The 27,897-nt window shown below is 44.4% G+C and overlaps 2 protein-coding genes across 4 annotated transcripts in view; one reads left to right on the forward strand and one right to left on the reverse strand.

The window, feature by feature from the left end:
- Window positions 1-6,623, forward strand: part of MRC2 (mannose receptor C-type 2) — an 81,773-nt gene extending 75,150 nt beyond the window's left edge. The window contains exons 29-30 of the mRNA XM_083407435.1: window positions 1,380-1,406; window positions 3,786-6,623. Coding sequence (XP_083263561.1) covers window positions 1,380-1,406; window positions 3,786-4,006 — 248 coding nt within the window. The 3' untranslated portion in view covers window positions 4,007-6,623. The remainder of the gene's footprint in view (window positions 1-1,379; window positions 1,407-3,785) is intronic.
- Window positions 6,624-8,115: 1,492 nt separating this feature from the next.
- The window catches only part of MARCHF10 (membrane associated ring-CH-type finger 10), a 37,718-nt gene continuing 17,936 nt past the window's right edge, over window positions 8,116-27,897 (reverse strand). For all 3 annotated transcript variants that reach the window (XM_083407626.1, XM_083407625.1, XM_083407627.1), the window contains 7 exons: window positions 27,303-27,452; window positions 24,493-25,885; window positions 22,693-22,859; window positions 17,160-17,269; window positions 13,408-13,521; window positions 11,644-11,677; window positions 8,116-8,846 (listed from right to left, as the gene is read on the reverse strand). In XM_083407626.1, the coding sequence (XP_083263752.1) occupies window positions 8,818-8,846; window positions 11,644-11,677; window positions 13,408-13,521; window positions 17,160-17,269; window positions 22,693-22,859; window positions 24,493-25,885; window positions 27,303-27,452 (1,997 nt within the window). In that variant the 3' untranslated portion in view covers window positions 8,116-8,817. The remainder of the gene's footprint in view (window positions 8,847-11,643; window positions 11,678-13,407; window positions 13,522-17,159; window positions 17,270-22,692; window positions 22,860-24,492; window positions 25,886-27,302; window positions 27,453-27,897) is intronic.

Genomic DNA, 27,897 nt, shown 5'->3' on the forward strand with positions numbered 1-27,897 from the left:
CAGGTTGCGTTCTGCTCATGTTGCGAACGGGGCTCCGGAACGGATCCCGTTCGCAACCAGAGGTACCACTTACATTGTAAGGGGCAGTTGCAGTAAATCACACATGATCAACGGCCAGTGAGGTGGGTTTCGGTGGCTCAGAGAGACTGCAAGGGATTGACTTTACTACTCTTCTGTTTAATTATAGAATCCTGTATATATCTTCATGCATTGAGATTTTTTCTAGTCCACTGTTGTGGCGGTGATTTTGGATAATGCTGATAATTGAAAGAGAAACAGTCTTGACCAAAGACAACCAGTGTGCTCTTTGGGAACCTGGCCCTCTTGGGCGCTGGGTGGTTTAAGCAGAATATGTTAGACATGGATTGTCCTCTGCAGACAGCCTTGTCCCAAAACTTGAGATAGAATGAAATCGTTTCTTGGGTCAGCTTAGGCCGCTGAGGGAATCTGCAGAGTTCTATGGGTTCGTGAAACTCTTCATCAGCTAGTGAAAAGCAAGGCGGCTTTCAAGTAGATAAGAGAGGGAGCTGGTTGACTTGTCTAATCTAATCTTTTCCATTCTGCCTAATGAAGAGTTCTATGAAGCCTGAAAGGCGTGCAAACTCGTAATCATTCCTAAAATGGTTCAATAAAGGTATTACTCTTAATACGTTTGATTAATGTTAAAAAGGTAAAGGTACCCCTGCCCGTACGGGCCAGTCTTGACAGACTCTGGGGTTGCGCGCCCATCTCACTCAAGAGGCCAGGGGCCAGCACTGTCCAGAGACACTTCCGGGTCACGTGGCCAGCGTGACATTGCTGCTCTGGCGAGCCAGAGCCGCACACGGAACGCCGTTTACCTTCCCGCTAGTAAGCGTTCCCTATTTATCTACTTGCCCCTGGAGGTGCTTTCGAACTGCTAGGTTGGCAGGCGCTGGGACCGAACAACGGGAGCGCACCCCGCCGTGGGGATTCGAACCGCCGACCTTTTGATCGGCAAGCCCTAGGCGCTGAGGCTTTTACCCACAGCGCCACCCGCGTCCCTTTTGATTAATGCTACTTTATGGAGAAAAATGAAGGTCAAAAAGAGCTGTAAAGTAGGGTTGCTCTTCCAGTGGACAAGGGGACAAGTGCGGTTGCAATTGAAAGAGAGGATATGTTATTACTTTTATTATTATTTTCAGGGTTGAAAGGGAAACGTAGCTAATGAAAGCCAAAGGAATGCAACAGCAAAGCACGGAGGGAGTTACTATGGAATGTTTTGAGCAGCTCTGAAGGGCTATTTTCAAGCAGCATATGAAACAGGACTAGGAACAGGAAAATTAATGACACCCTCTTTCTTTCTCTCTCTCTCTCTCTCTCTTCCTCCTGCCACTGGCTGGGTTCTCTTTCCATGGCAGCGGAAGAAAGCAGCCTCTCCAGATCAGGTACGTACCAAACTGGAAACTGGTTGCCGTGTCTTCTTGTAGGTGAGCTTGGCTTTGCCTCCTTTGAACACCAGTCCTGAAACACATGGTCTGTTAAACTGGTTGTAAAACCAGAGTCTTGTGCCATTTGCACTGTAGAAGGGGGTGAGAATTTGAAGCAGGAAAGCCGGACCTGCTTCAGTTGCAATGACTGGGCACAAGTGAATTGGACAGGCCTACCTCAAACAGCCTCTCTCCTCATTTGTGCTTGGAGCACAACCTGCCCTCTGCTACCTTTATCCCTTACCTGAAGCGAGAGGCAAAACCCGTGGTGGAAGGGTCCCAATGGACCACCCCATGGCAGCAATTCCCACCAGGAGTCCCCACCAGGGAAATTGTGGGGCCTGTAATACAGCACCCTAATTCATTGTCTGAAAAGGGCCTGTAGTGGGCTGTATGCTACTAAGGGACATTCTGCCAGGGCCCTCTGCTACCTCCTCTCCAAGGTAGGACTTGGATCTGCCTTTTGTTTAAAAAACAAGGTGAACTGCTGTTATCTACTGAGTTGAATAGGATCCAAAATGCAGCAGTCTGATTGGTCCTAGAACAATAGGATTCAGGATGCAGCAGTCTGATTGGTCCACAGGAGCCACCCAATCCAGCTCCAGATGGAAGTGAATCCGCAACCTGATTGGCCTACAGGAGAATCCCAGAATTAGCCAATCATGTGGGGCCCATTGTGTAAATAATGCACAGTGGTGCCTCGCAAGACGAAAAGAATCCGTTCCGCGAGTCTCTTCGTCTTGCGGTTTTTTTCGTCTTGCGAAGCAAGCCCATTAGCGGCTTAGCGGGCTTAGCGGATCAGCTGATAAGCGGCTTAGCGGCTTGGGAAAAAGGGGGAGAAAGGAAAAAAAACCCGCAGGAACTCGCAAGACATTTTCGTCTTGCGAAGCAAGCCCATAGCAAATTCGTTTTGCGAAGCACCTCCAAAACGGAAAACCCTTTTGTCTAGCGGGTTTTCCGTCTTGCGAGGCATTCGTCTTGCGGGGCACCACTGTATATAAAGCAGACGTTCTGGGGGAACTTCCATTCCTCCTCGCCACTATGAGCTGAATAAAGAGCATGAAATCCACGCTCGACTCCGAGTATATTTCAACTGTTAAGGGAGGAGCCAGCCCATCTTAGATCTGTACGCATGCCCTTTGGGAAGTCCCAGCCGCTCTTAAGACTCTGCAAATACTTGAACGGTATGTTCTCAAAACCTCAATGGTTTTGCATAGGCAATTGGTGATGTTGCTCCACCCTAGGGGTTGGTCAGGTTGGACCCTGCCAAGGATGCAGGCCCAAGGGGGTGCAAAAATATGCATCTCTCTGCCCTGATTTGGAGTTGTCAAGGGTGCAAGGGACAGGGAGGGGTGCAAAGGCAGCTCCTGGCCAAGGGCGCAAGGGAGCCTAGCTATGCTTCTGGGTGTACTGAGTATCATAGAATCAGAGTTGGAAGGGACCCTGAGGATCATCTAGCAATGCAGGAATGTGCAGCTGTCCCATACGGGGATGGAACCTGCAACTTTGGAATTATCAGCACCACGCTCTAACCAACTGAGCTATCCATGCTTTCTCATATTTATAGTACTTGTATCTTGAGCAGAATTCATCATGCCAAGGGACTCTGTTTACATTTAAACTGAACTGTTAGGTAACTGGAGACCTAGTTTATTTTATTCATTCATTTTTTTCCCTCCCAAAAGCGTGCAGGGTGGCAAGCAACAATTTAGATGGAGGGATGAGCAGAGCTTCTAGTAGTGAGTGGGTGGCACTGCAGTGCTCTGCATACTTTCTCTTACTCCTCTCCCATGGTTAGAGAAGCTGAATACATTCCGCAAACCGAATTTAACACACCTGTTTATAATATTCACCCCAGAATTTGGTTCTTTGGCACACAAAGGGCTGTTTTTAGCACAAGACAGATCTGTGCAAAAGTTGCCTCTCTGGCATAGAGATAGTTATGGGTAGGTAGCCGTGTCGGTCTGCCGTAGTCGAAACAAAAATAATAATAATTTTTAAAAAATCCTTCCAGTGGCACCTTAGAGACCAACTAAGTTAGTTATTGGTATGAGCTTTCGTGTGCATGCACACTTCTTCAGATACACTGAAACAGAAGTCACCAGACCCTTATATATAGATGGCAGAGAGATGTTAGGTGGAGATTTAGCGAGATTTCCTTCTTTTGAAACCCAAATGGCAAGAGTTTCCCCATTTCGATGTGTCTGCTTAAAATTCCGCATCCCGCTAAGCAAACTGAAACTAATCCTGGCCAGTTCTGTGCACAAAGTCTCCCCCTTGCTCTTCCACAAAAATGGGTCTCCTTCCCTTTTGACCCTTTCCCCCTCTCCTTTGCAGCTTTCCTGGAGAACACAAAGGCCATCGCGGTGGTTATCCTCTCCTCCTTAGCACTGTGTGCCCTGATAGCAGTTGCTATCTATCTGTACAAGCGCCGGAGGACCTCAGAGCGAGGGGCGTTTGAGAGTGCCCGCTACAGCCGTACCAACTCCAACCCCAGTGAATCTGCAGAGAAGAACATTCTGGTGTCTGATATGGAGATGAACGAACAGCAAGACTAGTGGGGGAATTGGCGAGCCGGGGTGGGGGGAGGGAGGGACCTGAGTACCTGTCATAACATGCCATCTCAACAGCAAGCCCCCGAGGACAGTATAGGGCAACAGCAGGGTCAATAGATAGGACTGTGAACTGCTAAGGAGATGTGGAGAAATACTTTAAAAAAAAAGTCCCATTTGTATGTGACACTAGATTCAGCCCTGGCCTTGTAAGTCTGCCCTTCTCAAAGAGGAGCCATGGGAGAAAGGTGAAAGTGGTTCATTTGTTGGGGACAGTGAGTTAGAAAACCTCATTTTGGATGCTCCAGCCTCTGCCGTGGCTTCTCCACATTTCCTTAGAGATACCCCAAGATAAATGCTTCCCCAGCCGTGCCACTGCCATAGCAACCATTCTGCTGTTAAATTCTGTTGCCATATAGAGGACCTTTCTGCGAAAATGACTGAAAGTGGTGCCACAAGGGTTTTCGCAGCTTCAGGATGGCCTCTTGGTGACAAATGAGTAACGGGTGTGTGCTTGGGGGTGGTGAAGAAGACAGGAACGTTGCTATTTGCCTCTGCCTCTTTTAACGATTCCGGCTAGATGTGCACTTCCTTGCAAAACTCATAAGCCATCAAAGAATTGAACATCATTATGAGCCCTTCTACAAACAAGTGGTGGTGGCGGGGAGTTCGCTAAATGGTCCTGGGGGTTGTGTCCTTTTCCCACTGATCGCAAAACGAAACAATGCATCAAGTAGGTCAAGTGTGGGGCTTAGACATCTGCATTTCGAACAGGAACAATGAGCATGAGTTGTCCACTCAAGGCAAGGCCTGCTTTCCCCCCAAGAACAAAATGTTGCGGTCTGAGCACTTAAAGGAAATGCATTGTATCTGCAACAGAAACACTGCCCTGAACTTAAAATGGGAAACAAATGCATATTTATTGCAGAAAACAGGTGTGGTTTTTTTGCAGAAAGGTCCTCGGAACAACAGCATTTCTTGAGTGGAAAGCTAATATACTGGCACTTGTTTTTAATTTTAATTTTGTTGTTGCCTTGCTGGATAAGAGGTATAGACAACTTGTTTTCTGGTACTTCTCGTTTTATACTGTATCAAAGTGCATGTTTGACAATTATACCTTCTTTTGGGGGTATTTTGTGTCTGTGTGTAGATGTGATGGCCAAAGGTTCTACAATTCCCCCCTTTCCCACTTAATTTTAAATCATTCTAAGCAATGCAACAGGACACTAAAGTTTTCTTGCTTCCAGAATAAGTATACAACTTGGTTTTGGATAGCATATGCTCGGAGCTAGTGAGAGACCTTGGGTGAAACAAATGTGGAATTAAGAAACAAAAAATAGAACAGGGCATGCTGTGGTTGTCGTTTTGTCCTTTGCTTCCAACTAAATAACTTTTGAACAGTGGCTGTGCTAAAGATGATAAGGGGAGAATAGTTCTTTTCTGCTACTCAAATAATTATGAGAATTGTTGTATATATATAAAAAAAATCTGGTAATTTTCACTTAAGCTGGATATTAAGTGTTCATAAAAATGTTTACCTTTGTCTCTTTAATCTTTAGGTACCTGGAAGCTGCCATACCAGGCCATGGTATGGAGAGTTTCTGAGACAATCTTAGGTTTTCCAGTTCCTTTTCCCTTGATGACTGCTGCTTGTTTCCTGGGCATCTTTTTGGTTTAGATAAAGATGTTCATACATATTGATTTATGGCTAATGCTAAACAACTTCTCTGCTCAGGGGATCGTTTTTCAGGGCTGAATTGGAATGACTTTGCCCTGGACTCCACCATTAGATGTGTGAAGTAACAATGCCTTCGGTAATACGTAGTGTGCCTTCATCTCTCTCATAAGTAGTCACAGGCAAGCCTTGTGTGTCTGGGCAATTAAGCTCCCAGGCAAAAGGCCAATTTCTGGGCTCGGGTGCTGGGAACCTCTCATTTTACAAACGAAGCACTAACCCTTTTGCAGCAATATTGAACAGAGGATTCCAATGCAGACGTGAAAATGGTGCAGGCATGAGAACTCAGTATCCATGTTCACTGAAATGGATATTCTCTGAAACCAAAGCTTCTGCCCCAAGAACGTCGATGTGCTGTATGAGCACTACTTCAATGTTTTCAGAAAGGAATTGTCATGGAAATGCCTTCTGCCAAGAAGGCAAGCCTGCTGGTCAATATATATTCAGGAATTAAGTGCAATAGCAGGCCAGAAAGGAGGGATGCTTCTTCCCAGATGTGTATGCTGCTGCTGTTCCCTCAGACTCCCCCTCAGTAATTATGACAGTACCATAGCCAGCCCTTAACAACAGTCTTGACCATGTTATTTCCCTCTCTGCTTTCAAGGTGAATAAAACACAACCAGACAACTATCATTGCGTTCCGTACAAGGAGGGAAGAGGTATTATCCCAAAATAATGAGATGTTTGCTTCTTTGTTTGTTTGTTTGTTTGTTTGCAATTACTGGAAAAATGCCTCAGATTAAATGCATTTCTTATCACCCTTCTGAATAATGTGAAAAGGTGCTGGAAAAGAAACTGGCAACTTTTAAAGTAATTACTTTTGCTTTTAAAAAAAAGCCTTCTAGAATCTTGGAATAAAGCTTCATTTCCCCATCCGTTTCAGCAAAAGCAGACTCTTCATCTTCTTCCATGGTTTTCAGTAGTCGCAAGAAGCCAAAAACCTCTTTTGCCCCATTTCTTGCTTTCTCAGAATTTACCATTCATTGTGCAGTGCGTCATTTTAATTAAAGCTGCGAAAATTCAACTTTGATTGATCCCAAGATTGGTAATGGCAGAAATTCCTCTTCAGTGGCTATATTTGGACTTGAGATGAATTTCGAGAACGTCAGTCTTGAGGTCTTTTGAGATGAACGAAATGTGGGCTCAGCCCAATTGTTCAACTCAACTTCTCACAAACCTTTTAGCTTTCCCATCGCCTTCCTCACAAACTGCTCACATGGCCCTTAGGAGCGCAACCAGGGAAGCTCATTCTCAGCTAAGACAATCTGAATGCTAGTGGGCTCCACCCAATGTATCAGCCACTGAATTGTATCAACATGTGGAGAAACCTCTGGAATTCAACTCTTAAAAACTCTAATGCACATGTCTAGATAGAAGACGGGAGTGGTAACATCATCATTAAGGGAAGGAGCTTAAGCAGTGCTCTCTTTTTGAAACAGAGGCAGGTGCTGTGAGAAGTTGTCTTTTGAGCTACAATTCAAGGCACTACACTGGACCAGTTAAGCCCTTCAGTGCTAAAACACAATGGACCAAGCAAACCCATTCTGAAACAGAGCATACATGCGTTTGTGAAAGGCATGACAGCTCTGGATGACACCCAATGAGGAATGACATTCTATCGTAGGCTCCACCACTGGACCAGATGACTACATCCAAAGTGCCTCTCCATATGCAAATCAATTCGCTCTAAAGCCTAATACCAGTGATACACATTTTCAAAAGCCGCCTTTTCACATTTGACAACGGCAATTGCAACACAACAGTAAGTGCAAGTTCTGCTGCAATTGTGAAAACGGGAGAAATTTGCTCTAACCTTCAAATTCCATGGCCTCTTTCCAGTTTGGGCTCTTAGTATACGGTGGACCCTCTAGTTACGTACCACTCTGGATACGTAACTTTTGGGTTGTGAACGCGGCAAACCCGGAAGTGTATACTTCCGGGTTTCACTGTGCACAGAAGCGCTAAATTGTGCCGCGTGCGCAGAAGTAGCGCCTCAGCCTACCGACTTTTCGGGTTGCGGACAGACTCCTGGAACGAATTTAATACATATCTGGAGGGTCCACTGTAATCTGTAGTCATTCAGGCTGCATTTGCTGCTTTTACTATTTTAGCAGCAATCCAGCGTTGGCAGTGTTGCAGCTGCTGTACAGAACCCAGGAATTGGCAGTCTGTGTTGGCTGCGTGATACAGCAGGGTTGGGTGGGAAGGAGAGAGAGGCACAGATTGCCTTAGAGCATCTCTCCTGGAAGTTCTGTCACAAGGGGAAGGCCCTGGCTATCTGATATTCACCTGTGGGAATCTCCCTCCAAAACAACAACCTGTTCACTTAACAACGTACTGATCAATTTTTTTAAAAAGAACATGGGAGGGGGTGCCTGAGGAGTGAACAAAAGATTAAATATTTTTTATTAGGGCTTGCCATTCAAAAGGAAGGCAATCATGTTATAAGACTGATCATACAACAGTACATCAATACATTTACATTTGTGTGCCATGAAATGTCCTGTGAAAAGGCTGGGCGTACAACAACTCAGTTTTAACGTACAAAACATTGCTTTTATCTCCAGGGAACCCTGAGCCTAAAGGCGCATGTCTGAAATGGTGCAGAGTGGATTCTAGTAGGGCAGGTGCTGCAAAAGTAGATACCTAGTTTGCCATCTCGGGCGGTTTGCCAGAGGTCGGTCAAAGCACACACACAACACACGCATGAAACCCTAGCCAATGTTTTGAATTCTGATTTGAGTAGCTGGGGGCCAGGGAGTAGGAGAGATTAAAAAGTTTACACTCTGCACGTTGCTGTTAATAACCCATGTTGTTTTAAAAAGATTGTCAGTCAATATTGCAACTTCAAAAACAAAAACAAAAGGGGGAAAACCCACAAGAATCAAACCACACAAACAGCCAAAACAACCCCAGACCCTTAAGAAGTCTTTTGATTTCAATGGGTGACACGGAATATGAATGGCGTACATACTTATTGTGGCCTGGTGTTAAGAAAGAGTGAAAGTTGAAGGATGTGAAGAGGGGCTCTCTGTCAGGTTCCCAAAGAGGTCTCTTCCTTAGATCCTCCTTGAGAGCTCTTTTACCCACTGTTGCCAGAATTGGCTGAATCTGCAAAGATGGAGGAAATAAATCACTTCTTAGAACGCTTTTCTGTATAATGTGGCAATTGCCTTAAATGCATTCAATACACTATTACTCAAAAGAGCAACGGAGGCTCAAATGTTCACCATAAATCCAAATTTAATTACTTATCTCCAGAGACTTGTGACACATTTCATAAAATCGAGGAGCCAGAGAGCCCAAAAAGTAAGGCACCCAAGGTGCCAAATTTAGTTAACTCCTACTTGCCATATGCTAGGACTATCTGAAAGGAGGTGGATATATGCTATGTTAGGAAATGCGACTCAAATAAATGAAGGGCTGCTTTAAGGAGGCCTATACTGGTGTCAGTCCCCCATGACTGCTGTAAACAATGCAAGAACCGTAGGTGTGCAGGCAATCTGGTCGTGGGGGAGAAAAGGTTGAATGATGACCAGTGAGACCCTTTGAAATTATATTTTCCTATGATTGTACGGAGGGAAAATGTGTCCTTCTAACAGTGCAATTCTAACAACCATGTCTACTCAGAAGTAAGTCATACATGAATTAAGTGGAGCTTACTCCCAGGTAAGTTGGGTTACGATTGCAATTTTATTTTCAATTCAACTTTTTCACAGCATAAGCTTGCGCAACCATTATATAAAGAGAGATGGAACTCAAGAAGTCAAGAGGATGTGCAGAGATAACTTGGAGCACAGCTTCAAATTCTACTGAGGCTGCAACGCTCAGCTCCGAAATGTGATATTATAAAGGAAGGAAATGCCCTTGGTACATGCAGAGTGCATTTCACCTCATTACTCGTTAACCACATTGGACGCCATGAGTTGGGGCATTACTGGGGCATAACTGACCTTGCTAAATAGCTGTTTGCCACATTTCTGTAACTTAGCTAAATATAAGGGGCCGCTTGATTTGAATGTTATTCTTATCTAGGAACTTCAAAAGGGGAAAGAGCTATGTGGGTATATTGGTGGAAAACCAACGTTCTTTGGACACCCTGAAGATGTGTGTGTGCATGTGTATACACACACACACACACACACACACACACTGCTTTTTTCTGGGAGTATGCAGGTGTATGCATACCCCTAAACATAAATTTAGCCTCATTGAGGGACAGTATTTCAACATAAGGAAAATGAGAGTACCCCTAAACATTTTCTAAGAAAAAAAGCACTGTATATATTATAAGCAGTGTTGCATCACAGGCCTTGTGTGATAGGCTTGTCTTTGCTTTCAGACATACCCCTTATATAAAGCAGACAAAAGCAGAGGAAGAAGACCCTGCCACTAACCCAGATGTGAACTCTATCCTTGTGTCTACTCAAGCATTACTGTTACAAATCCTAATAAAAGCCGACCTCATAGGGTTCACCCGCCTACTCAAGATGATAAGCTACAGTCTGTTTGCAAAAGAATAAGCAAAATGCCCAGAAACTAATGGGGAGAAGCCTTCGGTTTCCCAAGGCACTTCAAATGGAGATTCCAGTGTGAAATTGCTGTATTAGAATTTACACAAGGAAGTCTTCTCTTGAGCCAAGACAGGCCTCAATCAATTTCATACCCACTGTTGATGTTACTTAACAAAGGAAGGGTTATTGTTATCACCAGTTATTGCTGTAGTGATTAGTCATCATTATAGTATCTGTTTGTTTAAGCCTTATATAGAACTACCAGTGTCGTCCTTGAATCTTACAGCTTTTTTGCACCACTGCATATCCACCTGAGTGTATATATATTATACACACATACAAATATACACAACTATACCTGCTGACTGAGGATTGTTCTTCCTGCTCTAGTCTGGAAAGCACAATAAACCTGGTAGGCTGTAATCTGAACTAGGAGGGGTTTTTTCTAAGCAAACGTGCATAGTATTTACCAACAATGAACAGGTCTAAATGGCACAATAGGGCGACACCTCTATTAGCATTCATTAAAATGTCACTATGCAGCAAGCAAGATGGGGAATTTCAAGTTTCCTGAAATGCACTGTCAAGCTTAAAAAAAGGGGAGAGAAAAAAGCTGTGCCTCAAAGCGAAGTTTTCTGTTTGCCACAGTGTCAAGCTAATTTCCAGGAGGTAGTAAAAGGGCTTTTAAAGCTCAATCTTCTATAAGAACCCCTGTGAGATTGACTCCTAGGTAAGTAGAGGATTGCAGGCTTGTTAACACTATGCAGAATGCAAAACAGCTCAGATTGCACCAGGGGCTACTGGGACAAAACACCTTCCCCCCAATAATGACTATTCGTCTATTTGCCTATTTCCAGTGCTTAACAAAACACACAGGCTCCCTGTAAGACAGAGGAAGGGGTCTGTGCAACTGGTTTTCCCCATTCATGTTCATTGTGGTAAGTTACAGGGAGAAGCTGCTACCAGCATCCTTGTTGGACAAGTGGATGAAGCTGCGCTTGGGCTTCAGTCCCTACTTGTTTATAATACAACCACTATAACTGTCTCCCCCTGCTTGTCAATTAATTTCTACTCTTTCAGATACCTTGAGCTCTCCTTTGTACAAAGCAAACAAGGGCTAGGAAACACTTCCCATTTTCATAAAGCCCCATGGAATATAATTCCCATTTTGACAAACCTCCAGTTCTTCTAAAACCGCACAGCTTCCCTTTGTTATTTAGAGAAACCAGAGTATCTTCTGCAGTGCCTGTGGCTTAGTGAGACACTTGCACCTCTGATTAGATGCACCGTAAGGGAATCTAGCATCTTGGTAGATCTAAGATTCCTTTATCAGGAATACTGCAAAAAGTTACTGAGAAATAGTAGGAGTTGCTGTAAGCCCTACATAAACCTACTTTGGTTTTCCTCTGTTCTAGGCTGTCTTGAGAGCTAGGGGGAAAGGAAAAAACGATTAATACATGTTGTTCCTAATAAAAGTGACAAGACACATAGTATTTCAACAACAATGTTGTTGGCGTGGCCTGCGGAAAAGGCACTTTAAAGGAGGACAAAGAAACATCTTAAAAATCCAAGACAAGTGGGTAAACCATCCCATTGCGGAAATGTAAGGTACAGTGAAAATAATGTTAAAAGAGACAATCAATAGGTAAATGTTTTGTTTGTCTATAAATTGAAAAAGAAATTGCTTTCTTTGCCCACAGACCTATGGCTGGATACCTTTCGGGAGTGCAGTCCTATATCGGGGGGAGGGGGGGTTCTGTAGGGTCTTCAAGCAGAAGACAGGAGGTTTGAAAAAAACTTGGAAAGACACCTAGAATTTTGGCAGTTTAGTATACGATGTCACAAGTAAAGCATGCATTTCTGCTAAAGTACATACCAATAAGCACCCATAGGTTCCTTTTTTTATATGTGTACCTTACATATGGTCATATTAAAGCTATTGGCCTGTTTAAGGCATCCTGGATATTTATGACGTGTTAAGAGGATTGTGGCGCTGTGGGTTAAAGCCTCAGCACCTAGGGCTTGCCAATCGAAAGGTCGGCGGTTCGAATCCCCGCGGCGGGGTGCGCTCCCGTTGTTCGGTCCCAGCATCTGCCAACCTAGCAGTTCGAAAGTACTCTCGGGTGCAAGTAGATAAATAGGGACCGCTTACTAGCGGGAAGGTAAACGGCGTTTCCATGTGTGGCTCTGGCTCGCCAGAACAGCATTGTCACGCTGGCCACGTGACCCGGAAGTGTCTTCAGACAGCGCTGGCCCCCGGCCTCTTTGAGTGAGATGGGCGCACAACCCTAGAGTCTGTCAAGACTGGCCCGTACGGGCAGGGGTACCTTTACCTTTTTAAGAGGATTGTAATTTCGTAGCTAAGTCACTTTATTTATTTCTTTGCTCGCTTGTTTCTGATGCCATAAATGAGACACATGAGGCAAAGGGGCAATGAAGGGGGTGAAAGATATGATAGTGTCTGAGAGCCAGCCCCATGCAACCCTGTAAGTAGCAAAAAGGGGTCATAAATGTGTAACTGATTTAGCAGTTATCTGACAGGACCTAATTACCAAATGGCCAAAGATGCTGACAGATACAGAATTCATCTACAGCTATGGTTGCTACAAGTGCAGACTGAAGACAGCCCTTGGAAACAATCACATTGCAGCACAGAGTTTTTTATGGCAGCGCTTACGGTCCTGTACTGACATCAGATTAGCCAAGAGGCAGAATAGAATGCCCTGCGATAAAAGATAAAGAACTGGCATTAACTAGTTTTAGGCTGCAATCCTAAACACGCACCCTAGTGCCCATTGGGCAGAGTAGGACTTACTTCTAAGAACATGTGTAGGATTGCCCTGTCTCACAACCAGCATAGCAGGGCAGTTGAGTCTAACTGCATGATGCAATTAATCTCACAGCTGCTTCACCCTTTACCAGTTTACCTGGTATTTTCAGCAGAAAAAATGAAAGCAGCAAAGGGAAGATGCAATAAACATGCCACAGGAGACAGAGGCCAATTTCTGCTCCTTGGAACATGGCCCTAAGAGTTTGGGTCACTTTTACATCAAACGCCGCATACATAACTTATCACAGCAATCGCTGATGGGAGGCTAGTGAACCTAGGTTGCTGTCTATAAACAATGAGATGGAATTAGATATCTTTCTCCTCTTACCCGATCTCTGGAGGCTTGGTTGTAGTTTAATCTCATGAGTTCTGCAAACCTTTGCTCATACAGGTGAAGCAACAGCACAAGATAGAGGCCTGAGTTCATCAGTTCATCCTGGGCCTGTATGGAGGGAGAGAAAGGCTTTTGAGTTTCTGCCACAACTGGATGAGCAACTCCACATGACTCTGGTTGCCTTCCATGAGCTTCTGAAGCAAGGAGGCCTTTTCTATTCATGGAGGCTCCCTGCAGATTTCAGAACTTTTTGCACTGCTAGCTGCAGGGAGGGGGAACATTTTTCATACAGAACTCTGTGGGTTCTGCATGGCATTGTTGGGTGGAGCAACGTTACATCCCAGCCACAAAAACCCAGAAGTTTCCTTCCATACCATTCTCCATCCAAGCTATTGGCATGGCTGCAGTTCGAGGACATATTTCAGCCAGGCAGAAACCCTTGAGAGGACACAGATAAGAGGCAGTGAAGGGTTTGAGGAGGGCAATTTGAAGAGGGTGCATGGTTTGGGGAGAGTCCTGAATGGCCGCATTTGCCCCCTAGGTCTGAGGCTCTTCAAGCGTGCCTTGTTGTCGGCTTGCATTTCTTTCGCCAAAGCTTGTGTTCCCTTTTTCTTCTGATTTAGGCAAGATTTCCATTTTCTGAAGGATGCCTGCTTGTCTCCAATGGCTTCCTAGATTCTTCTCATTGACCATGATGGCATCCACTTGGCCTTTGTGCTACATGTTCAGTCTAGCTGAGCTTCTAATGTTCTGGTCTTAAATAGCCTTCAGCATTCCCTTTCAACTTCCCTTTTATCAATATCCTTATTTTCTAAAAGTTTCTCCTTTGGAAGCCAAACATGGAAACTTACATCTATGTTGACTTTGACAGCTTCACAACCGCTGTTCCCAGTCAGTTCAACAACACTTACGTCTCACACTAGTTCCTGGGTGCCACTTAAGATTAAGTCCAGGGTGACCTCCTCTCGCCATTTCCTTGACAATCTGTTATAAGGCACAGTCATTGCAGGGCATCTAGAAATGTTACCTCTCTGTCATGAATTTACCTAGTCAGTTGAAGCTGCCAGGGTCTACAAAATGTCCTCCTTTGGATGCCTTATTCATTTCATTCTCCACTTCATTATCATCATGGACATTTTGTTAAGTGGGATGATAGTATATCCCCAGTACTAAATGACTCTTGGGGTCAACACCCTGATTCCATAATAATAATAATAATAATAATAATAATAATAATAATAATTTTTATTTATACCCCACCCTCCCCAGCCAAGACCGGGCTCAGGGCAGCTAACAACCAGTAATAAAAACAAGTTGATTAAAATACAATTTAAAAACAAGATTAAAATACAACATTCAAACATTAGGATGCAGCCTGTTCACAGGAGGAGAAAGGAAAAGAGAAAGAGGGGGAGGGAATCAAACTGATTCTAAGCCAAAGGCCAGGTGGAACAACTCTGTCTTACAGGCCCTGCAGAAAGAAATCAGATCCCGCAGGGCCCTGGTCTCAAGAGACAGAGCATTCCACGAGGCTGGAGCCAGTGTTGAGAAGGCCCTGGCTCTGGTTGAGGCTAATCTAACTTCCTTAGGGCCCGGGACCTGTAGGGTGTTGCTATATATGGACCTTAAGGTCCTCTGTGGGCATACCAGGAGAGGCGGTCCCGTAGGTACGAGGGTCCTAGGCTGTGAAGGACTTTAAAAATCAAAACCAGCACCTTAAATCTGACCCTGTACTCCACTGGGAGCCAGTGCAGCTGGAAAAGCACTGGGTGAATATGCTCCCATGGCAGAGACCCCGTGAGGAGCCTCGCTGCAGCATTCTGAAGCCGATGGAGTTTCTGGGTCAGCTTCAAGGGCAGCCCTGCGTAGAGCGAATTATAGTAGTCAAGCCTGGAGGTGACCATCGCATGGATCACTGTGGCCAGGGCAGGGCAGGAAAGGTAAGGAGAGGAGAGGAGTCTGCCCTTTTTGTGATTTCTAAATTGTCAGACTTGGTGCTCTTTGAGGTACAGAATGCTTCCCTGTTGTTCCTATAGAATTTGTTTTCCAAGATAACCATATCCCACCAGTTCTGCCCATTCTGCCAGGTTTTCAATACACCTGTTGTATCTATGCTGTCCTTTAAAGCCAAGCACTCCAAGTCACTAATCTTGGCTCAGAGGCTTCTTGAATTGGTGTGTAAACACCAACACACCGTGTTTCTCTACAAATTTAATTTTTGCTATGGAGCTTTGGCCTATTTAAATGGCTATCTGTCCCTCTGCACTTTAGATGTCTGGTCCTAGCTTACTGCCATCTGGATAATCATAAACATGTCTTTCCTGGCCATATTTTTTTCTATATAAAAGTGCACACCATTCTTAATTAGAAGATTATTCATCCTGGTAGTTTCATTTGGGATTTCCAATCATTTCCAGCTCAGCCAGGACAGCAAACATTTCTCTAAGCACAGGTGCCTTTCAAATAAGCTTCTACCAATTGCTGAATTTTTCTTGTAAGATACAGAAGAACCGAAGAGCCAAACCAATATAAAGTAGATATAACATACATTTATATACAGTAGTGTTATGATTGGCAGTGAGAGATTTTACTTTCTTGGGCTCCATGATCACTGCAGATGGTGACAGCAGTCACGAAATTAAAAGACACCTGCTCCTTGGGAGAAAGGTGATGGCAAACCTAGACAGCATCTTAAAAAGCAGAGACATCACCTTGCCAACAAAGGTCCGTATAGTTAAAGCCATGGTTTTCCCAGTAGTGATGTATGGAAGTGAGAGCTGGGACATAAAGAAGGCTGATCGCAGAAGAATTGATGCTTTTGAATTATTGTGCTGGAGGAGACTCTTGAGAGTCCCATGGACTGCAAGAAGATTAAACCTCTCCATTCTGAAGGAAATCAGCCCTGAGTGCGCACTGGAAGGACAGATCGTGAAGCTGAGGCTCCAAGACTTTGGCCACCTCATGAGAAGAGAAGACTCCCTGGAAAAGACCCTGATGTTGGGGAAGATGGAGGGCACAAGGAGAAGGGGACGAGAGAGGACGAGATGGCTGGACAGTGTTCTCGAAGCTACCAGCATGAGTTTGACCAAACTGCGGGAGGCAGTGGAAGACAGGAGTGCCTGGCGTGCTCTGGTTCATGGGGTCACGAAGAGTCGGACACGACTAAACGACTAAACAACAACAGTGTTATGATACTGGGTGTTCGGCTTTCAGCACTGCATCATCTCTTTTCAGTACCACTCCCACCCCAGTTAAAAGTCAAAAGATGCAGGTTTTAAGAGTTTACTAAGGTATGTTGCCATTTGAAAAACACAAAATAAAAAAAACCTCTGAGAACACTGATGTACTGAAATCCCTGTAGAACAAAGACAAGGCGGGATTCTCTCTAGTCACAGCACTTTCATCTCTACCTAACAAGTCATGTAATGACTTCATTTAATTGCAAGTTTTCTTTGCTTAAAATTAATTGTCCAAGGTGATGTACAGGTTTTAGAAAATGATCATCAACTAGCATTATTTGGGAAGTTAGACATTGCTTAAAATATGAAAACTGAGTAAGTGAACACCTCTCCCTTGAACTTTCTGTTTTCCATGAAGACCTACAGGTCTTTGTGCAGCAAGAAGTTCAGGTTACCTGTTCTGTTTAATACCCGTAGCCTGTTCTCGGACCTTACAATGAAAGGCGAGTAAGAAATAAACAACGGTTCAAATGAAGACCTTATCAGGGTGCCCATTTGGTTTCTTACCCGAGACTGCTGATGATTCCTGTAATAGTCGTTCACGTTAAAATCATCCAGATCTACAGTAAGGCTCTGCTTACAGAGTTCACATGTTTTCACTGCACCAAGTTCAGCACCTGAAGAACAAAAATTATTTGCTTTATCTTATATGCAGCACATACTTGGTTGTAGGTTGAAAGATTTCACATTCCACTGAATGCTACTTCAGAAATCTGCTCTGTTCAAGGCTCTGTGTATACCTTGTGATACAATATTTGGCACCAGAGGTACCAGCAGGATTTTCTGGCCTCTGTACACTGTATGTGGATTGGGTACTCCACCCTATTTGCAAATGAGGACAGAGAGTAGCATATATCGTATTGGCCCAAATATAAGCCGCACTTTTTTTCCCCAAATTCTGACTGTGAAAAGTTGAAGTGTGGCTTATATTCGGAACCAAGTGCTACACACCTGCCTCCTAGCACTACCGCCCTGAACAGGGGATAGGGGCAGCCGGGGGTGGCTTGGAGAGGTAGTGCCAGGAGTGCTGGGAGGCGGGTGCGCAGCACGCTTGAAACCGAGTTCCAGCGCCAGGGGAGTGGGGCACTGAATGTCAGCTGACCCCCGTTCAGGGTGGTAGTGCCAGGAGGTGGGCACGCAGCATGCTCGGAACTGAGCGCCGGCTTGGGGAGTGGGACACCGAGTGCCGGCTGGCAGCCCCCCATTCAGGGCAGTGGTGCCAGGAGGCAGGCCACACCCACAAACGAGCCTTGGATTTTTAAAGCTGCTGCTTATTTGCGGGTGTGTCTTATATTTGGGCCAATACAGTACTTTATGTTTCCTTTGGAAATCTGTGTCCACTTCTGCAGGTAGGGTGGAGGGACAAAAATAAATAAACCAGGAGCCACATAAAAGTGATAAGATGTCTGACAGATAGAATGCCAACAAATGAGGATTTCCCCATCAATTTCAATACTAAAGAAAGTTTAATCTTTTGAATTCTGCCTGCCACACAGTTGTTAAAAGTCCAAGAGCCCGGGGTTGTCCCTCAATACCAACCCTAAACCATTTCATGAGTTGTAAAATAGCTATGTTACCGTAGAACATTTCTAAATTAATCATGGGCTGGCACTCAGTGCCTGACCAGAAGTACTTCAGGTGGTAAGGTGGCGGTGGCATCAAGAGAGATTTAAGATTTACAGCAAAATGGTTCTGATGCCCATGCTCAGAGAATCTAAATATTGACTTGTTAAAAAGCAAGGAGCATATCCTAGGAACATATGTTGTGGTTATTTATTTCTACTTCACAACTATAGAAACAACCAGCATAGGTCGAATAGCCACCCAGGTATTTTATTTCTGAGAAAAAAGGACTCAATCCTTTGATACCTACATGAAACGATATATATGAGTCCTGACATGACCATAGCAGCAGCAACCCACCCCTATAAGTCCCTATAAGGAAACAACTGCTGTCTCCCTCTTACAATCAACCTAACAGCCTTCCTTAACAAAACAAAACCAAAAGACTACATTACACTATACAAGGTTGGCATTCACCACTGTCTCCCAGCTCACCCCACATTTTAATATATTATTATTTATTTTAAAGTATTTATACACCACTTATTTAAAAAAAACCCTCTAACCACTAGGCCACTTTGCAGAACTGATGTAAACTACTCTTTCTCAGACACAATACCCCACCACCAGCAATATGGATGGGTATTATTTGCATAGGCTGGGTAAGTTTTTTAAAGCGCATATGCTCAGGAAAAAATAGCGCTGCCTGGCTGCGGCTTCAGGGATTGCAGTGTCAGGATGAACTTTCCACTGAAAAATATGGTAGGGGTACATGACTCTGCCAAAGTTCAGTTTCTCCAGTCTGTCTGTATACCCTACCAGAATGTACTTTCTAAAAAGAGAATTGTCAGAAACTTTTGTCTGATTCCAGTAATTCTCACGATCGTTACTCAACTTCTAGTCAAACTTCCTGCCTCTTATGGATTTGATAGCATATTATCAATCTAATCCAGGGGTCGGCAAGGTTTACCTCGCCTGGGCCGGTTCACTCCTGCAGAGATTGCTCCGTGAGCCAGATCGCGGCTGCGCAGACGCGATTTCCGGTATCTGCGCATGCGCAGACGCGATTTCCGGCACCGCAGAAACAAGACCCCGCTCCGCACCACGCCGGTTTATCACACTGCATTGGGACTTGCCAAGCGGGTACCTTGGTTCGGGGGTGGCTCGTGGGCCATTTAAACAACCCCAGTGAGCCGCTTGTGTCCCATGGGCCAAAGTTTGCTGACCCCTGATCTAATCATATGTGTGAGAAAAAGACCTCTTGAACTACTTTTGTTTTGGAAATTTTCACAGGGCAACGCTCATCTTTTGTGAGACGTTCATTTGATCTAAAGCTTGGGAGACTCTTATTAGGGTTTGCCCAAGACATTTTGCTGCCCAAGGCGAAAGACAAGATGGCACCTCCCACCCCAATTCCACCTAACAAAACTGACCATACTGGAGCTGAAAGCACAATGGGACCATGCTTAGCTCAGGTGGTAGAGCACAAGACTCTTAATCTCAAGGTTGTGGGTTTGATCCCTGTACCCTTGGTTAAGAACTTAATTAATTCCGGAGGTCCGTTCTTAACCTGAAACTGTTCTTAACCTGAGGTACCACTTTAGCTAATGGGGCCTCCTGCCGCCGCCACACGATTTCTGTTCTCATCCTGAAGCAAAGTTATTAACCCGAGGTACTATTTCTGGGTTAGCGGGGTCTGTAACGTGAAGCGTCTGTAACCTGAAGCGTCTGTAACCCGAGGTACCACTGTATTGGGTGAAAGATTCCTGCATTGCAGGGGGTTGGGTGAGATGACCTTGAGGTCCCTTCCAACTCTACAATTCTGTGATTCTATGTTCTCTGTCACACCTGAGGGCAACAGGCAAGGCTGCTGAGCAGACAAGGCACAGCTTGGAGCAGCAGCAGCAGCTTAGCTTTGTTTTAACTTAAAGGAGAGAAGACAAGAACTTTCACTGAATTGTAAGAATCACTCCCCCACCCACATGCCCCAAAAGTGCTGCAACTTTTGCCTGTCACACAAAACCTGCTGATATTTCTCTCCCCCCACCTTTGTGGGGAACAAGTGGTCCTACAGAGGTGCAGTGGGGGAATTCCAACTAGCTACAAATAAAGCCACAAGCCTAAAGTTGTTGGATTTGTTTCCAACAGTCCTCAGCACCTGGGCAGCACTGTCCCTATTTGTTTGCTGGGTGACACAGGAGAACCAATGAACTCTTGCTTGGCCCTGTCCATTTCTGTGCATGATGCCTGTGTTGAAACCCAAACAAGGTGTGAACATTTGAAATATCTCTTTTCCTAGTCATCTGCTGCTGATGCTCTTCATCCGTAGACGTTCAATGACAAGATCAACTAGCCCAACTGTCAGGTGCTGGTGTGGTTGCTTGAGAGCAAACAGGCAAGACTCCAACCTGTCTTTTCCAGGCTGTATTATCTGTACAAACTATTTACAGTGCAGAGCATCACAAGTACATGTCTGCTCAGTCGCCAGCAGAATCTGGGAGTGGGTGGTCCTTATACCTTCCCCAGCATAACAGTCGTGTGTCCCCCACCCTTCTCCTCCCCTCTCTGCGCGCAAACCTACTGCGCAGAGAGGGCGCTGGCAAAGGGGGACTTGCCTCCCCTCCCCTTTGCTCAGGCTCGGTGTTGAGGCTCTCCCTTGCATCTTCTGATCCCTGCGCCCCTTCCCCACTGGAGGAGGGGCTTCCCTCCTCGCCAGAGGAAGAACTGCTTCGCAAGATCTTCGGAGGCTCCCTGTAACACAACTGCCCTTCCACCTCTCGCCTCTGAGCTGATGGCAGTTCCCTGACACCAGCCATAAACTATTAAGCTGTGGTACCCGGCTGGAACACAAGGATGCTTGCCTTCATGATATTTCTTCTAAGTGTGCATGTACTGTTTGGGTGTACAATCTGCAAAATTTGGAAGCATTTTCTCAGAGAAAGCACATAAGCATCACAGCCTGTTGTTTTCTTGGTTTCGAGATCCTTTTTGATGTGCTGATGCTAAAGAAGGTTATTCCTAGTTAATTTTCTTTGCCTGTTCTATCATGCTTTTCCATTCCAGTAAGGTATTACATGACTCATTCTCCCTGCTTTGGCCTGATATAACCTTGTTATACAATTTAACCCCAGCATAGACCAGACTATCAAGGATGATATCATTGAAGAAGAATAAGTGTACAGTGGTACCTCGAGTTAAGTACTTAATTTGTTCCGGAGGTCTGTACTTAACCTGGAACTGTTCTTAACCTGAAGCACCACTTTAGCCAATGGGGCCTCCCGCTGCCGCCGCGCTGCCGGAACACGATTTCTGTTCTCAACCTGAAGCAAAGTTCTTAACCTGAAGCACTATTTCTGGGTTAGCGGATGCGTAACCTGAAGTGTATGTAACCTGAAGCGTATGTAACCTGAGGTACCACTGTAGTTATTTTCACTGTTACTCCATATACACAAGTGTCTTTGGGGGAGGGAAAGCATTTGCAAAATCTGTTTTACTTTAAATAATTCCACTTTTATGTGGCCATTTCTCATGAGCTGTATGCAGAAACAAAGGTAATGAAATTACAGGTTTGGTAGTTACGGAGGGCTTGTTTTTTGTCCAGCCTCCAAAGCCAATACATACTCTGAGTAGGCAAAGAGTACAGGAGGATATTCCTTTGGCAGAACTACATGTAAAAGTCCCTCCTTACTGAGACTGTAAATAATTTTACTGAAGCATGTTAGTAAACCATCTTGCAATACATAAAACACCCTGATAACTTTGAAAAGCTGTTGAAAAACACTATATATTTAACAAATAGTTTTAAATGAATTGAACGTATAGAAGTCCAGTTATATGGATTTTTCTTTCATATAAAACATTCCAAATTTGTGGCCTTTCTCCAACTGATTTTGGTGGAGTTTAGGTATGCTTATTGTGACATCTTTCTGACAGCTCAAACCTAGGCATGTCTGAAGGCAGCCCTGTTTAGGGAAGCTTTTAATGTTTGATGTAGTACAGTATTTTAATATTTTTTTTGGAAGCCGCCCAGAGTGGCTGGGGAAGCCCAGTCAGATGGGCGGGGTATAAATAATAAATCATTATTATTATCATTATTATTATTATGAAGAAGAAGAAAAGTCTTATTAAGTTTAATGGAGCTTTCTCCCAAGTAAGTGGGTATAAGATTGCAACCTCAGTATGAATAAAAGCACGTAACATTTTTGCTGAGGTATTCTCAGCCCTCTCTTAGTGGGAGTTATAAGGTTTCCCCAGACATGTACGTAGCACCTGATGAGCAGCCTGGTTCAAGACTGAGCAAGTCATATTTCTGCCACTTTTGATTGTTGCCAGAGTAGAAGGGGAACAGTCAAGCATTTCTAAATCTAGTTTTGCTTTGATGTCGGCAGACAGTACATGCAGTGTGCCTGGGCCATGATGGAATTTTAAACTAAATTACATGCTAATGTTCTTTCTTTGCTTAAACTTGCAAACTCACCTGATTTGATCTTAGCCTTTAACCAGGTCTTTAGACATTCCTGATGGACAAATCGTAGAGTCCCGCCACACCCGCACGGTTCCAGCAGTGGATTGGTTATGGATCCCCCAGCAATCTGACATATCCGACACTGATCTCCCTCCTCTTCAGAGTCTTCTGCTAGGAGACTGGAGATACAGCAGAGGTTCCATAATTCAAAAACAGTGGTCTGGAGGAATGACCTTCAATAGGGCATGATTGTAATGAATTTGAAAAGTGAAATTTATGGAGTGGGGTGGGGGAGAAGAAAGCAAAAGGATTCCTTCTAAATTCCCTCTCACGTGGTGGGTGAGATGGCCCTACTAGACCAGGCTTCCTCAACCCCGGCCCTCCAGATGTTTTGAGACTACAATTCCCATCATCCCTGAGCACTGGTCCTGCTAGCTAGGGATCATGGGAGTTGTAGGCCAAAAACATCTGGAGGGCCGAGGTTGAGGAAGCCTGTACTAGACATATACTCAGTTCAATGGATATGCATAACTGAGGCAAGGGAGGGTGTTCCCCTATTGCTAGATGCCGCACCAATTAAGGAATATCACAGCAACACTTCCAAGGCCATCTCTAACGTGAGTTTCTTCCTATCACTGCCTTGCCCCACCTCTGATCTGCCACGCAGGTAGCTCTTTCTGTTTGTGACCTATTGCAATTTAGATTGAAATGTAACTTGCTAGAAAAGCTTAGTACAATACTGTAGGAGTAATATACCTGCCAACAAGCAATTCTATGATTCTATGAAGGCCGGAAGATTACAAACATCCACGTATTTTTTTCTTCTTACCTATGTGAGACCACTGAGAGACATGCATAATCAGATGATTTGGAGTGAGGTGTCACTGATGACACTCTTAATCTGTATCAAGAAAGGCAGTTCAGGTGCTGGACTGTGATTTGCAGCGCCTGCTGTGGCTGAAGAGGCACGTAACTTGTAACTGATATCTCCCACATTGTTTGTGCTGCGCTGGTGGCACCAAAGTGACCTCACCAGGGGGGAAGCTTGGGCAGTGTGTATGAAGGTTCTGGGCTAACCAGATGACAGGACTGATGTGGTCCAAAAGAAAGCTAGTAATTGGCACCAGCTTAGCTGGTGATTCTCTAGCGGTTCGAAATCAACCCTGGAGGCCTACTCCATTCAGTACTGAATGATAAAATCCCACAGAACCTGGGTCCCAAATATCTAAAAGAGCTCCTGTATCAATCTGTTCGGTTATTATGACCAGCAAGAGAGGCTTTTCTTACAATTCCACCACAAAGTGAGGTATGGGCAACAGTGGCCTATGAGAGTGACTTATTGGTAGTGGCCCCCCAGCTGTAGGTATAAGAGGTGCATCTTGTTCTGACACTATAGTCTTTTAATCAGCAACTAAAGATGGACCTCTTAATTGGGCATTTGCAGAAGGATAGGGCTGCACGGACTGTGCTGGTGGAAGCTTGTCTGCTCCTTCTGTTAAATGCTGTTTTAATCACGATTTTAAACATTTTATATTTTGATGTTATATTGTTTTATCTATGTAGGTGCCGTGCCCCTGGGCTACTGGTGAATGGCATTTTATAAATGCCAAAAATAAATAAATAGAAACAGACATTATCCCATTCCAAGGTTTCCTGAGTTGAACTCTAGCACTAAGTACAGGTTTTTAACTGCCTCAAAATGGCTTCAGACCAGGCAAAGGACTTCGGTGGCAAATTCCCCTCCTAATGACGTGTCTTGAGACTGAAAAAGTACATTTGTCATAACTGCCCCTCCAATTATATACTGCTTACCTCTCTTGCAACTTCTTTAGCTTCTCAGGGTCTGTCTCGGGCTTACTAATCTCCTTCATATTTGGTGAACTGCAAGTGGTTGTACTGCTCACAAAACTGCTCTGATTTCGCAAATCAGATACTGTCAAGAAAATTGGCACTTGATCGGGGAGAGGGCCAGCCATGTGAAGATGTGCTGTGAAGTTTGCCCGGAAAAGAGATGGATGGGAAGAATCTGTGGATGAGGAGGAGCTGTGGGAATTCAGAAAATTGTCTTCATCGTGCGAAGTGGTGCTTGGGGAAAGGCTGCTTAGACCATTGCTTATGCTATCTTCCAGCAGGCTACTATCCTCAAAGGTGCTGATGGTAGGTGATGAAGACTGGCAACTTTCAGTAGCTGAAAAGGACTCCCTGATTCTTATAGGAGATAGCTGTCTACGAACAGTGAACCTGGGGCTTCCACTCAGCTCTGTGGTTTGCATAGAAGCTGCAGCCACATCCACATTGCTTGTCGTTTCAGTTCTGTTTATAGGTTGAGCTAAGGATCCTGGGATATTAAATGCGGAACGCATAGGAGGCCTCTGAACTGCTGGCCTAGCTGAACTAATGAGTCCAGTGTAACATCTTTGATTGCTCTCAAAACCTTGTCTCTCTCTACCACAGCCGCTGTTCCCTGACCAGTCTTCTGTAGAACTTAAATTGCCAATGGTCTCATTGGCTGCTGCGCTTCTGGGTCTGCTTTCAGCATGTGGGCTTTTGGAATTCTCACCTTCGTTTTTGTGGGCCTCTTCCGAAAGGTTGTTCTCTTCAAGAGCATGAGGGTTCCTTTGGTCTCTGGTCTTCCTTTGGCCCACTGAAGGTTGTTCAGCTGCTGCCTCCACTGCTCCACCGTGTTGCCGTGGCAATCTGTGGGAAAGCTCAGCCCGCCTAACGTCACCCCCGACTCCCAAATCACAGTTCGGCTGCTCGGCCTGTGCTACAGGCATCCCACTGACTCTGTTGTTCTGATCAGGAGGAGGAGACTTACTGATATCATAGGAAAGAAACTCTTCTTCTATCTCGTTAACGTCTTCAGCGTCATCATTCTCTTCGGTAGAACCTTCCACATTTGCACACAACAATGCATAAAAATCATCTTCTCTGGGCCTTATGGGAGTATTTTTAATGGGAGGAAGGTTGGAGTTGCTGGGCTCACTTGATAACGAAGGACCATTAGCAACCTGAACAGTAGAATCCATTACGGTAGTTGGGGGCTGCTGAGCTGCTGTTAGAACACTTCCTTTTTTGAGATCCCTGTCTAGGCTTTTGCTGTCTATGTTTAGTTTGGAGGTCTGGATTAAGGTCCTCTTTTCTGGAGCTTTCTTCTTAGTCTTGAGAACAGGGCCACTTCTTTGTCCTGCGACATCTTGCGAGTCTGCATTGAGAGCAAGACTTGCTTTCAGAATTTCTTTGCCAAAGCATTTTATTCAGTTTTAGTGATGTCCACAAACTGATCACACAAGAACCACTAGTGGCAAATATATTCCCCAGATCCACAAGGGGATTGCACGGCTCCTCCCCTTAACCCCCACCCCCCACCCCAAACAATTTCTTTAAAAATGGCTATACTGCCCCTTAAATTTATAGATATGGTATCTGGAAATGGAGTGAGGCTTCCTTTTAGCCTTTTGGCAAATTGGGGCTTCCTGCAAAATGGGAGAGAGACCTATCTCCCTAATGAAAGAAGTGGAGTGCTCTTTGGAGAAGAAGACTTTTCCAATGATTTATCCAAACCCTGTAAGGCTCATTGGAAAAAGACACCTGTATGGTTTGTTGTTGTTTTTAGATTCAGCATAGTCCAATGAACTATGCTTGAAAAGACACAACTTCAGTTCCCTTCTTCACCATGAACTCACTGTATTGCTTTAAAACAAACCTTTCTGTTTGCCTCTTGCAAAATCATCTGTGTACAGTGTCTCTCTATGGGGCACTGCATGTACCGGTAAGTGGCCTCTTTGGCTATTTCTATCGGCCCATATGGGACCAGCACAAGTGGCTGGGCCTGGTGAAATTTTAATTCCTTACCCCTACGGTTATGATTCATGGGTTCCCACTTAATTTTATTTTGATTTTAAATGTGTGTCGAATTGTATTGTAAACTAATTGTTTGATTTTGTGTTTTCAATGTATTTTACATTAGCCGCCCTGAGCCTGGTCTTGGTCGGGGAGGGCAGGGTATAAATTATTATTATTATTATTATTATTATTATTATTATTATTATTAATAATAATAATAATAAAAAACAGTGATGCCTTATTCATATTAGCTCTCATCCAGAATCAGTATTTTGGGAACTTTACAAAAGGGGGCCGGAAAAAGGGGTGGTGGTAGAAGCCTGTTTCACTTGTTTTAGCAGCTTCTAATAGCAGCTGCTTGCCCATTAATCATTTTAAGTATCTGCATGTGTGTGTTTGTGTATACACATATATGGCAGTGAGAACAAGCTAAGCCCCATTTCTTGTTCTCCTCTCTACATACATGGTAGATCCCCACTGCATGCACGGAGCCTTTCCTTGTCCACAGACGAGGCCTTTGTATAACTGGCGCTCCATGCACACTTTTTGACCAGCCAAGCTGTGATCTCTCAAACCACTTCAACAAAAGGCCAACATCAAGTTGCAGCAGCTTTGACATTTAAACCAAACTCTCCTCTGAATTCAATCCAAACAACTTTAGCTTCAATCAGAGGAGAACTCTCTCACATAATAGTTTCACATATGCCGTGAAACAATGATGGAGCTCTGGACCAGGGGGTATAAACTTAATGCAATGTGGAAAAAGAGTTTCTCACCAGCACTCTTGGTAGTCTTTGCTATTCCGTGTAGCACTGGTGTTTTCCTCCCTCTTCCTTCCACTCTTTTCATATTCTCAGTGTCTGTGTTTTCCAGAAAACTTCTCTGGTTCAATCGCTGTCTTCTTGATAAAATTGGCTTCTGGAAAGCTGATAAACATTGTTTTATGCAAATATTTTTTTTAAGGAACCTCTGGCTTATGAATCGTGGGTCCATGGAGACTAAGTTGTAAGAGAGCACAATACATGAGACTGCATAACATTTGCACATGGGACACGGCACAGGGAGTACATGCCTTAGCTTGCACTTTCTATGCGAAAAACTTCACTTTCTATGAGTAAATTTGTAAGGACTTGAAACTGTTCTCTTAAACCAACTGTGCTTTCTAAATCCTGGGTTTTTATTTCCTCCCTGCATGGTAATGCTAAAACAGAGGGGCAAGGTGAGTGGGGGCATGTGGAAGAATAGGGTATGTTTCATAGCTATTCTTTTTTTGTTACCTCTTCCCCAAGGTGAGATACTCTTTCCCTAAGGTTGTGGGGTGGAAGGCAGCAGAAGGTAAGGCAGGGGCCGTGTGTGAGCACAGTTGAAAAA

Source organism: Podarcis tiliguerta (assembly GCF_965153285.1).
Source record: "Podarcis tiliguerta genome assembly, chromosome: 13".
Classification (NCBI taxonomy): Eukaryota; Metazoa; Chordata; class Lepidosauria; order Squamata; family Lacertidae; genus Podarcis; species Podarcis tiliguerta.